We start from the raw sequence: 12,707 nt of genomic DNA on the forward strand, positions 1-12,707 counted from the left end.
GTGCCGCATATTTGTAGCGTAACAGTGTTAAAGTTGTTTTTGTACGACTACCGTCAGTGTAAGCTGTGTGGCTGTTGAACAAGTATGCCTTGCTGGCACTTACGTGTGCAAGCAAAAGCTGCATTCATCATGTGGCCAAGCAGGTACGCTGTTTGGGCAGGCTGTAGAGGGCGCTAAAAGCAGTGCCTGCACGTCCTGAAATTTGGGAGTCTCCCGGAAAATTGAGAGGGTTGGCAAGAAAGACGCTATCAAGCGCCGTTCAATTAAAAGTCGCGGGCTGCACTAACATTAAGTTTCCACATAGAGATGCGTGCCGGTGCGTGTGTCAGAGACCCCTGGTTAACATAGCGCAAAGCAATTTAAGCTTTGTATGTGGTGTTTTTCATTTTAAATTTTCAAAAATTTTTTGTGGCTCCCATTGTTTTCTTTAATTTGTGAAACTTTCCAAAATGGCTCTTTGAGTGGTAAAGGTTGCCGACCCCTGTGTTAGTAAATATACTGCCGATAGAGCGTATATTTAAACTTTTTGGCATTAAAATCTACCTTTTCTTCCTTTTTTGTCATCATTGTTGATGGGGGTTTTTTTTGTTTAATTTCAGAATACAGTGGTACCTCAACTTACTTTACCTTCCACAACCAAGCCCTTAGCTTAAAACACTTGTTTCTCTCAGCACCCTAGCCCTTTGAAATTAATTGAAATCAGTTTCATCTGTGCTTGACCCTTATAAATGCAAAAATTATAACATTCAATACGCATTTTAGAAATAAAAAAAAACTTTTAAACAAGAAAAAATGTTTGAGAAACAATATAGTAGAATGTACTACAAACAACCACACTACAGTTGGTGTATATAATAATATTGTTAAGCATTTACTTTGAGTTCTCAGCAATTGTGATATCATGTTCAAGTTGTTTCTCCGTCCAGGCAAGTTTGTTTGTTATAAGCAACTTGTTTTTCGTAGAGCTTGTTGTGTGTTTCTCCCGTGACATCTGGCAACACTGTCTGTGTAGGAACGAGGACATTTATCTTGCACACAAACGTATTTGAGTGATGGCCCAGAGAAGTCAGTTGACAAACGAGATATGTCTAACATCCAGTTTGAAAAATGTCAAACACAGCATCTGCAGCTTTTTAATATTTTTATGGATAAAAGTTTGGACGTTTTTGTCCGCATGCCAAGGAGGCTGCTAGCAGGTAGGCCATATTTTTTTAACGGTTTATTGTCCTGATTTGGTCTTCCAATTCTCCTCCTTTGCACTAACTTTCTCTGTTCCGGTGGTTGAAGGGCAGGATTGTGTCGATCTCTGAGTGGCGCTCAATCTCGTCAACTGTTGGTTTCTTGTGTAGACGAAGCAGGAACAGCAACGCCTAACAATATATTCACTCTTTATTGCTCAAACGGCACAGCCCTGTCACCATTAGTAAATGTTCGTAACTCATGAAAAAGCATAACAAAAAACTGAGAGACAGATCCTAACGCAAAGTACTCGTAAGCCCCCAAAACATTTTTTAAATGAGCTCTTGATCCACACTTTGGATGCCCCTGCATTGTATGCAAAAAAAGTCAGAAAATATTGCAGTCTGCAATGTAACTGGAAGTAGCAGCAGCCACTACTAATTAGCTGCAGGCGACAAGTGCCAATTTGGACTTCTCAGCGAGAGAGAAACTGCCTGCTCCAACGCCGTGTGCTGCATGCAATCAGACCACGCTGGCCCGCAGTACGATGGAAGACGGCCAGTTATCGCCTGGCTACTCCACTGAAATGAAAACACTTTTGTGTGGCCGCTTGACAATTCTGGCAGCGGCCCGTTTTTTAACTACAGGTGTCTCCAAATCAACCAAAAGTGATATCGTAACTAACTTCATCACTGCTTGTGGGTTGGCAGCGCGGGCCAAAGGGATGCTGTCTACCATCTTCAAACAACTGTGACATTTGGAAGGAGCCCCTGTGGCTCTCCAGCCATTTGATCCCGCCTGCGTTTGGCTGGAATCTGCAGGTTTGGCACTGAACTTGGGTCGTGGCTGGCGCTGAAAGAAAGAATTGGAAGGTGCGGGGCGGAGAGATAGGAATCTGGAGTGAACAGGGAGAGTGTTGCTGAAATTTCAATGTAGCCACAGATTCCGAAAGAAAAAACGAACGCACTCCAAGTCACATACAGTTTGAACTTGCTTGTTCAGGCAGTCATGAAGCGGCAGTGCAGATCCATGCGGTGTGGAGGAGGGTCTAGAAATCAGGTCATCTAATGTGCAGCGATTGATCTTTCACAAATGCTCACCAAAGCAGACCAGGAAGCATCTCTGACACGCTCCTTTTTGCAAGCTATACTCCTAATGTACACTATATGCTTGGCTCGAGCACAATGTAAAAAAGAAAAAGGTACCAGTGTAGAAGCGAACAAAGAGGGAGAGATGAGGGCGGTGTAGATACCCCCAGGAGAGCCCAGCCTCGCCAGGCAGAGTGAAAATGATGAGCCATATGCTCCTGCGTGTCCTCTACGCTGCCATGGAGATAGCAGCGAGAGAGGGAGGCGCCGTGTTCAGGGAGCCAGCATTGGAGCGACTTGGAAATAGGAGAGCGGGGAGACGCCGAATGTTTTATTTGATGTGCTGAACATTGAAATCCCGGCTCCTTCCCCGTCTCCTCCAGACGCAGCTACAACGTTTACATGTTGGCAAGTGGGGTGCTGGTGAATAGCTGCTCAGCCATGTGTGAGCGATGACTGTACTAGTTAAAAAGTCCACTCCTCCCTCTCTCCAACTCACCCACTGCTCTTTTTCTCTCTCGCTCTGCCTCCCCTTGCTGTAATGCTCATGATTGTTTGAGGGCTGAATTATTGATGCAGGAGCAGGGTTACATGTGAAATCAGACCAGAGTTCACTCGTCATTGCAAAAGAGACTGTCGGAATGGCCCAGTGGACTCTGCGCTTCTGTGTCACACCCAAAATGCCACATTGGTGTCAAAACAAAAAGGCGGGAATTAATAGATTTTTTTTACCCGCCTACCCTTCTTATTAACTCGTCAACTTTGGGCAGCTCTTCGCGCTCGTTCCTGACACACCGGATGCGGATCGCGTTACATGCGTGGAAAGCAGAGAGATTTATAGAAAGAGGAGCCATTAAGGGTAAAAAAGCAAAGCGGAGTGGCCGAGAGAACAGAAAGTGGGAGGGGAAGAGAAACGGAGAAGAGGAGGAAGGGAGCAAAGTGAGAGTGTACAGGAGCATTACATCATTCCTGACCTCATTAGGGCTTTTCTCTGTCTCACCACCTATCCCCCACCCTGCCACTCTCCGAAGCACTCCTATATATCCTCCCAGAGTGATTGGCTTTGTGCTGCTGTTTATGGTCAAGTGCGAATAAACACCATAGCACAAATGAATTGTGTGCATGCAGATATGGCCCCAGCTTCTTTTATTTCTAGGGTTTCTGCAGCCTTGCACACTTTAGGCACAATTGTCTCTTCGTCTTGAAAAAAGTATGCAGTTAAAGCAGCTGTTTTCTTGTACTGTAGTGTGATCTTAAATGAGTCCTGGTTTACTGCCTTCTGGTGGCTTGTTATTGCTATTGCAACTTATTTACCTCAAGTTCCCCCAAGCCTCAACATTGTTGGTTTTTGTGTGAAATCACAGAGCAGTAAGTGTTGGTTTTGTGAAGTTGTTATGGGCTTCTTCACTTTTTGTGGGCTGCTTCTGCAGGACTGTTGGAAAAATGTGTGGCCCTCTGTGATGTTGATATTTCTTTAATGTAGTGAGTCCCCGGGACCCACAGCTAATGATTGGAGTGGGTCGCTGGGACATTCACTGGATCCTCCAATTTATAAAAAAAAAAATATTTTCTTCTTTACTTTTTTATATTTTCATTTATTAATTTGATATTGGAAAAAAATAATACAGGCAATGAAAAAACGACACTTTTTTTACCCTCCAAAAAAACGAAAAAGAAAAAAAATTTAGTGTTAAACTCCTATCATGAAGGTTTTATGGTCTTGGTTGTACCGGTAATTAACGTACATGTTAATTTATATTGAATTATCTAAAATAAAACGTACAATTCAAAATGTTCACAGATGCCTTCTGTGCATCACAAAATGACAGCCACCATTTATTTTTCATCACCGCCACTGCAGTGTTTATTTCGTTTTATTTCATTCCAGCATGTCTCCTAAACATTAAAATACTACCAACACGAAAGAGCTGAGCATTGAGCAGTTGAAACGTGGGTTTATTTATAATGAAGATTGTATTTTTAATTGTTGTTGTTTTAGTAGCAGCTTCACTAGAATGTTGTGATACTGTGTACAGGTGATCACGTCTGTGCTGAGCAGATGCACAGAAGGTTGAAACAGTGCAGTGTAATGATGTGGTGTTTAGAAAGTTATATAGATGGTATATTGCCAGGTATTTTGATATTAATATTGTCCCTTAAAAAGTCTTATATGATTTGTTTCTACATGTAAAACACTTCCTTGTGGTCTACATATCATGTAATAGTGGTTATTTGGTCAAAATGTTGCATAGATCATGTTTTACAGACCATCTTCAAACCACTTTCTGCCATTTTGTGGGTGGTCTTATTCACATGTCTCCACTTTGACTGCGTCTTCTCCCCGTAAACCATGTTGTAGTTCTTAGTGCTTCCATATGGAGTTTACTTACGGATGAAAGTTCGAACTATACACTACTTTGTATTAGAACTGGCAACAAGGGAGGATGCATCTGCATTAACGAACCAGTCTGCCCCACAACAAGAAAAATAAGGAACTTAATGACTACAGCGTCGGACTACAATGGCCCACTCGCGCAAGGCTTTCGGGTAAATCCCTACCATATATGGAGATATCCGTTGACGTCACAATTGGAAAAAAATGTCGCAAATGGGGCAAATTCCAAAGGGCTCGTTTGGAGAAAGTATGAACGATGGCAAGATTATTTTATGAATATCTTTGCTATGCCTATGTGGTTTTATTTGTAATTCTCAGTACTTACAAGTTTAGTGAATTGTGAATTATATTTATATAGTGCTTTTCTCTAGTGACTCAAAGCGCTTTACATAGTGAAAACCCAATATCTAAGTTACATTTAAACCAGTGTGGGTGGCACTGGGAGCAGGTGGGTAAAGTGTCTTGCCCAAGGACACAACGGCAGTGACTAGGATGGCACGGCCACTCTTCCAACCGAGCTATACTGCTCCTTACTTACGCAGATTCCAAATACACAAAAATAAGTCGCAATAGGTCCCCTTTTAAGGTGTTTCCTTATTGAAAAATGTATCAAATAACTTTGAATCTATTTCTAGCTTTAAAAACTTTAGCTGGCGGACTTTGGCTAAAATGATGGTTAAAGCTATTTTTCACACAACATAATAGAATAGAATAGAAAGTACTTTATTGATCCCTGGGGGAAATTCAGCACCGCAGTTCGCTCACAATAGACAATAATAATAATATATAATATATATAATATATTATATATATAATATAAATAATATGAATATATTCTACATATATTCTACATTTAAGTGCAGTCAAGGAACATATGCATTATACAGTCTGATTGCTGTCGGTATGAAGGACCTCCTGTGTCGTTCCGTGTTCTCTCGCTAGCTAGCTAAGGAGCTAAATATCTTCCAACGAGAGTCGAAGACATGCCTCTGCTATAAATTCTTCCGCACCACGGACGTACTGCCATCAAAAGAAAGGTCCATTTTGCAAATTGAGGAAGTTATTTGTGTCTTTGACATGTTCAGTTTTTACGCACGTTGTTTTTTCCCTTATTATTGCTCAGCAGACACTGAACCCGCTTATGTCCGGAAAAATACGAGCAATTACATCACCGACTATCATCGACAGAAGAATTTGTCTGACAAACTTTACTCCTGAATTTTGTCGACCGCATTAAAGAATGGTTGCGTCCTTACTTTTTAACACTATGTATAATTTTTCATGGGAAAATTGAGGTGAGTGGAAAGTGACTTGACTGCGTCCTTTCAGATAATTATGCTTTAGGGACGCATGATGCGCACCTAGCAACATCACTGGCCTTAAAACAGACTTTTGTTAAGACGGCTATCCCGATTGTCCATGTGTATGGATGTAGCAGAGAGCAGAACAGGCTTGCGCTGATTTTATTTATTTAATTTTAACTACTTTTTATGTGTGTGCATGTTTTAAGTTTCCTTGCTAAGGCAAACTAATTTCCTCTTTTTCAGAGGATGAATAAGGTTGATCTCTTGTCATTGTTCAGGCTGTTCAGATAAGAACGCTTCCTCACATCCGTCTGCTCTCCCCCTACAGTCGTCGGAGCTGGATGACATCTTGAATGACCTACAGAATGCCCAGTCGCAGCTCTTCGGTGAGCCACGGCCCATGTCGGTGCCCAGCCCCATGGACAAACAGAACATCATCAATGACATCTTGCAGATGTCCGAGAGCAACCCGGCAGTCACAGCGCAACAGCAGCACAGGAATGTTGGCGGCGGCATGGGTCCAACTAGTAAGTTCCACGTTTCGTTATTTATTGTGCACTTTGCAGTTTAATAATGATCAAGTACTTCCTTCACTTGTCTGCCTTTTAGATTTTGGCGGTATCCGACCGGGGCAACCAGGCAGGGTTGTGCCTGTAAGGAGCGTTTCTCTGGACATAAACGCGTCGCCACAGTACCCAATGAGGACCACAAGCCCGTACGCTCTCGTGCAGCAGCAGCAGTCGCAGCAAGGCATGGTGGGAGGTCACGGCATGATGGCTAACCAGGCCAACCTGGTTAGCACAGGTGTGTTTACGCTTCGTATTGTCGGGAGAAACGCTTCTCCTGACATAGCGCCTGTCTGTGGTGGAATTCAATTATAAATCTAATTAATGAAGTGCTATAATTTTTAATTGGATTTTTCTATATGAGGTTTAATATAATTGGCAGTCCTCTTTTAGTATTAGTTGCACATTTGCACATTCGTCACTCTTTTCCTTTGAGAGGAAACCAAGCCATATGTCGCTATTTTTTTTCCAACATTTTGCGTCATGTGTTCAAAGATATCCACTCGCCCTCTGTCTCGTCTCCATCCAGGTCTTATGGGTCCAAACGGCCCTCGGCCGGGCATGCAGCAGCAGGAAGGCTGGGCGGGCTCACCCTCAGCTCCGCCCCTTGGGACCCCCGGACAGCAGGGGGCCTTGCAGGGCAGGATGGGCCCCACCGGTGCTCCGATGAGGCCCAACAGCCAAACGGTGCCCAGGCAAATGTTGCAGTCATCGATGATGCCCAACAGTAAGGCTGTTTTTGGCTTCAAATAGAAGAAATAAAAAGGCAGTCTGTGTGTCTAAGCGGTACATTTCAAAAGTGGCCCTTTTGAACTTCAGTCTGTATTCATTCAGCAAGTGCTCCAACATTTCAACACATATGAAAGCACATCTGAAAAGCCCTTGACTCACCCACACTCATTGATGACATTGCTCAGATTTAAGGTTAAGAGGGCCATCTAGGGGCAAAGTGCAGCATCGTACACAATGTTCTCAATAGTCAGATAAGGCTCGCTCGCTTCTCGAGCAGTAAAAACAAATCAACACAATTGAAAATAAATGTCTGTTTTTTCTCTATCTAGCCCAAGCTGACATGGATATCAGTATGGTGGGCCATTTCTCCCAGCAGCAGGCTCCTCCCAACCAGACGGCGCCCTGGCCAGACAGCATGATGCCAATTGACCAGACAGCGTTTGTAAACCAGAACAGGTAGAGATTTAAAATCTAAGATATAATAAGTCACAGACTGATCATTTATATTAAGCATACTAATGTGCTTCAGGACACTGCACTCGACACCTCAAGAGGACCTGCTGTGTAACATGGGCCTCAGCGGGGGTGACGGCGGTGTAGTGGATGAGGGCGCACTAATGTCACAATTGTACACTGCGCTAAAAGATTTTGATGGCCTGGAAGAGCTGGACCGGGCTCTTGGCATCCCCGCTCTGATAGAACAGGTCAGTTCCATATCCTTGATGTATCATGGGTGAATGACACCTCAGCGAGTGTATGACACACTCACTGGCTGTATTGACACTGCACTGACGCTGTGTTGTTGTTTCACAATGGTCATCTGCTGGATTTAAAAAGTCACTACATTTGACTTGCAACAAAAATTAATAGTCAGCAGATATTGATTTGTGTTTTTGTATGAGTAGCTGCACAGAAAGAATTTACCTTATTTGGTGCTATAACATCAAAATTATCCCACACTTAGGAATTAATTTTTGCGTATTTACATGTATTTTTTTATGTTTTATTATTCAGATTGATGATTGTGACAAAAATTGATGTCCAACGCAGAACGCCAGTCCACTGACTTCATGTAGTGCAAGCGTCACTCGTGAGCGAAATAAGTGATTACTGTTAAACACAGTTTGGTGCTTAGCAGTCATATAACACAGTAGTTGTATGGTCTCATCTTTTTTCTTAAAATAACACATACTTGGAGGCTTTGGAAACGCTGTATCTTGTGTTTCATAAGGTATCGATGCTTCAGAATCTTTTGACCAATCTGTCATCTCAAGTGTATTTTTCATCATTTTGTTCAGGCATCACAGCAAATTCTTCCTCTTTCAGAACCAGACCCTGGACCAGGACCAGTTCCCCCAGGAGCCCTCAATGATGTTAGAACAGAAGCCCCCCATGTACGCCCAGCAGTTTGGCCCCTCTCCGACACACATGGCTCAGAGGGGGTACCCGGGGGCGCCCATGCAAGAGCCGGGCTTTCACCCCATGTCTGGCCAGATGGGTCCTCGTCCGGGTTACCCCATGATGAGGATGCAGATTCGGCCCGGACTCAGGCCTGGCGTGGTCGGCGCCAACCAGCCCAACGCACTGCGACTACAACTTCAGCACAGGCTACAGTCACAGCAGGTGCACACTCGATATTGTAATATCAACACTAGTGTCATTGATTGAAATTTGCATAATTGGCTATGACACATGATTTTTTAATTTTTTATAAAAGGTTTAAAAAATCACTAGTTGTAAATATATTTAAAGACAAATCTCTTATTAGTTATTAGTATCAACATGTCTTGTTACATGATATCGTTTTGCGGTGTATTGTTGCTACTTATTTTAATACTACAATGTTCAAGGTTCAAGGTTTTATTCGTCACATGCCAAGTACACCACAGTGAAATGCTTTTTTCCATGCTCTTCATATATTGCGTACAGTGGGATCCAAACACTGTAACACAATCTGCACTTTGTGCACCCCTGGTTTATTTATATTATAGGGCTGTGAATCTTTGGGCACCACACGATTCGATTCGATTCTTGGGAGTAACGATTCAATTCAGAGTTGATTCTTCATTTAAAATCAATACTTTTTTATTAACATTGAATGCCAGTTCTATGATTACATACGTTCCTCCATAAACTAATTAAACAGCTCTGATAAATGTGTGTATTAGTTAAAAGAAAACTGGTTTTGTTTAATAAAATGCTTACCAAACATTTATTAAAGTCAAATACAAATAAGGCAAGTATCCACCACTTCTCTTTTCTAAAGTAAATCTGTACAGCAGTTTAACAATATGATTGGCCTAAATGGCTGGACTAGACAGATAAAAAAATTACAATAATAATTAATAAAATAAAATGAAATATATATAATATAATTAATCGATTTTTGATAGTTTTTTTTAATTAAGAATTGTTCACAACAAGAATTGTGATTAATTCAAAAATCTATTTTTTTAACGTATAATATTGTGCCCTTCTGAAATGTCAGTTTGTCAGCTACGTAAACACTCGTTTTAATTATAAATGAAGAATTTCCAACTTGAGGTTGTTTATTGATGGTCTCCAAAATAAAGTTACGGTACTATAATTAAGCACACAAGGTAAAAGTACATTAATATACACATGATGTGCACATGCATGTAGGAATCATGTTAAATCAACAATACAGATTGGTATAAACAAAAAAGCAATGAAACTATACATGAAAAAGTTTGGCTTGTATGCTGCTAGCTTAATGCTAACATACAATAGCGTGCCCATTGACAGGCTAACTAAAATTAGCATTGCGATCCTTTGGAACTTGTGCAATCGTTCAACTAATTAGATTTTAAAGGAACAAAGTTGACAAAACACCAAATGCATTTCTTACAGTCCTACAATCCACAAACTCTGTAGAAATTAATGTTGACCTGATTAATTTTACTACCAGGCCAGTATGCAGGCATGTGAAATGTCCGCGAAAACGCATAAATCTAAGTTTTTAAATATAAATTTTCGCGGCAAAATAAAACTTCCACGTTTTTTATGAAATTTAAAAAAATATGATCCATACAAAATTTGTTGAACGCTTGCCTGAGCCGCAGATATTCGCTGTTCCTCTTGCCTTAATACCCCAGTGAGTTGCAGGACAGGGAGACGATCAGGGACACCAAAACAAGCTTAACATGTAAGTGTCAAAAAGAGGTTGGCAGATTAGAATAAATCTAAAGGTGAAATATAGTGTAGAAATGCACCCAATTGTAGGAAATGTTGTCTTGATTTTTTAAATGGTCTTTCGAGGTTTGCGCGGCAGCACTTAATTCTGATTTGTCTCTTTTTTACGTCAGTTTTCCTCTTTTTTTTCAAAGGGCACATGCCGAATATGCGGCTCTCTGCACATTTGGTGTTTTTTTTTAATTGCGGAGGCCCTAAATTTACTTGTGGCAACAAGTATTTGAATATATGGGAAACAATGTAAACAACCTACCTGTATTATTATTTTTCCATTTACGCTATTAATTGTGTGGTTTTTGTGACCTAAAAATGAGTTTGTTTGGTGACTAATGGCGTTTGAACCTTTTTCTCCCCTTAGAACCGACAGCCAATGATGACTCCGATGAGCAGCGTTTCAAATGTGAACCTACCTCTTCGGTCCAACGCTACAAACCAGGTAAGCCTTGTGTGAACGTGACACATGCACATTCCCAAGCAAACACACACACCCAAGAATTGTTGCATCCAGGGGACCATCAATGCTCAGATGTTGGCGCAGCGTCAGCGGGAGCTCCTGAGCAACCACCTGAGACAGCGTCAGCAGCAACAGGTCCAACAAGCTCAGCAGGTCCAGCAGCAGAGGAGCATGGCCATGCGGGCCCAGGGCCTCAACCTGCCGCCCAACATGAGTAACCCGCGGATCCCCCAGGCCAACCCCCAGCAGTGCCCCTACCCACCCAGCTACGGTACCGGTACAGGCCTGGCGTCGCCACCTCCCCCTACCAGCCCCTTCTCCTCCCCTCTCTCCCCCAGCCTGTCGTCTCTACCCTCCAACCCTCAGCACCACTTGCATGGCACCTCCTCCTCTTCCTCCACCTCCTCCTCCTCCCAGATGATGATGGGAAACACAAGCATGATGGGCGGACAGTATGGGGCCGTACTCAGCCCCCAAATGCAGCACAGTGCCTTTCAGTTTCCCAACTCAGGTACCGCTCCTACACCCTGGCCTGACACACACTTCACCTCACAGCTCCCTAGTGTGTGTGTGTTTGTGTGAATGCACCATCAAGTGACAACCATACTGCTTATTTGTGGATTAAGATCAATTAAAATGGCTTTAATTCAGGACAGTACACTTGTTATCCACCAGAGGGCGCCTTGACTACAGAAATCAATTCAAAATAACAATCCATCCATCCATCCATTTTCTACTGCTTATTCCCTTCACAGTTTGTAATCTGGAGCTTGTAATGATTCTTCTAATGACCAATATTTCTATTATATGGTATATTTGATTCTGTTTTAACAGGATGTATATAAGTGCTTTATATAGAGGTCCTGTCTTGATTATATTCAGTCCCATTTCTTTCCTTTCTCACCTCAGCAAATCCTTCATTCCCCACCTGTTCATTGCTGACATGCTTGCAGAAAATCAACCCCAGAATGTATCAACTCTTGCTTGCTGGTTATCAACGCTGTTTTTTTCTGTGTGGCATGTTTGTGTACAGGGGCGCCGCTAGGGATTTTGGGCCCCATGAAAAGAATCTTTACAGGGCCCCCAACACAGCGGCAACATTTTTTGATGCTATTTTACATACATCATTAGGGGCCTCTCTGGGCCCCCCTCCATCATGTGCCCCTATAATCTGTCTCCTTTACCCCCCCTTTTTGGCGCCCCTGTTTGTGTAAAGCCCAGTCGCTCTGTAGTCATCCTTGCATGTTAACTCTTCCTGTCCTGCACAGGTATGAACCAACAGGCAGACGGAGGCTTCGGGGGGCCCGGCGCGCCGCAGAGCCCCCTACTGTCTCCTCGCATGGCCCACGCCCAGTCCCCCATGATGCAGCAGGGCCAGGGGAACAACTCTTTCCAAGGCTCGCCCGACATTAACGGTTGGCCACAGGGCAGCATTGGAGGGAACAGGTAGGATCATAAAGACTCCACACACTGTGTAGTAATGAATGCTGTTTTTAAAACCGCTTTATTCTCCTGTGCAGTATGTTCTCCCAGCAGCAGACGTCCCCTCAGTTCACCCAGCAGCAGAATAACGGCAGCATGTACAATGGCAGCGGGATGAACCTGAACAACGTTCCCATGGCCACCAGCAGCATGGGACAGATGGCCGGACAGATGAGCGTCACGTCCATGGCCTCGCCCGGCTTGCCCTCCATGGGACAAGAGCAGGTAATAGCCCCAGCAGGAATGAGCATGCATGCACCTCATAATGAAACTTGGATGCACTCTAGTAGGGCT

The 12,707-nt window shown here is 43.0% G+C and overlaps 1 protein-coding gene across 4 annotated transcripts in view; it reads left to right on the forward strand.

Moving 5' to 3' along the window:
* Positions 1-12,707, forward strand: part of ncoa2 (nuclear receptor coactivator 2) — a 164,881-nt gene that overhangs the window by 136,548 nt on the left and 15,626 nt on the right. For 2 of the 4 annotated variants that reach the window (XM_062021263.1, XM_062021264.1), the window contains exons 12-21: positions 6,295-6,493; positions 6,576-6,770; positions 7,062-7,259; positions 7,594-7,720; positions 7,794-7,968; positions 8,591-8,887; positions 10,836-10,913; positions 10,986-11,442; positions 12,200-12,377; positions 12,452-12,638. In XM_062021263.1, the coding sequence (XP_061877247.1) occupies positions 6,295-6,493; positions 6,576-6,770; positions 7,062-7,259; positions 7,594-7,720; positions 7,794-7,968; positions 8,591-8,887; positions 10,836-10,913; positions 10,986-11,442; positions 12,200-12,377; positions 12,452-12,638 (2,091 nt within the window). The remainder of the gene's footprint in view (positions 1-6,294; positions 6,494-6,575; positions 6,771-7,061; positions 7,260-7,593; positions 7,721-7,793; positions 7,969-8,590; positions 8,888-10,835; positions 10,914-10,985; positions 11,443-12,199; positions 12,378-12,451; positions 12,639-12,707) is intronic. The other 2 variants (XM_062021265.1, XM_062021266.1) reach the window with 2 other exon arrangements.

This window comes from Entelurus aequoreus, linkage group LG15, assembly GCF_033978785.1.
Source record: "Entelurus aequoreus isolate RoL-2023_Sb linkage group LG15, RoL_Eaeq_v1.1, whole genome shotgun sequence".
Taxonomy (NCBI): Eukaryota; Metazoa; Chordata; class Actinopteri; order Syngnathiformes; family Syngnathidae; genus Entelurus; species Entelurus aequoreus.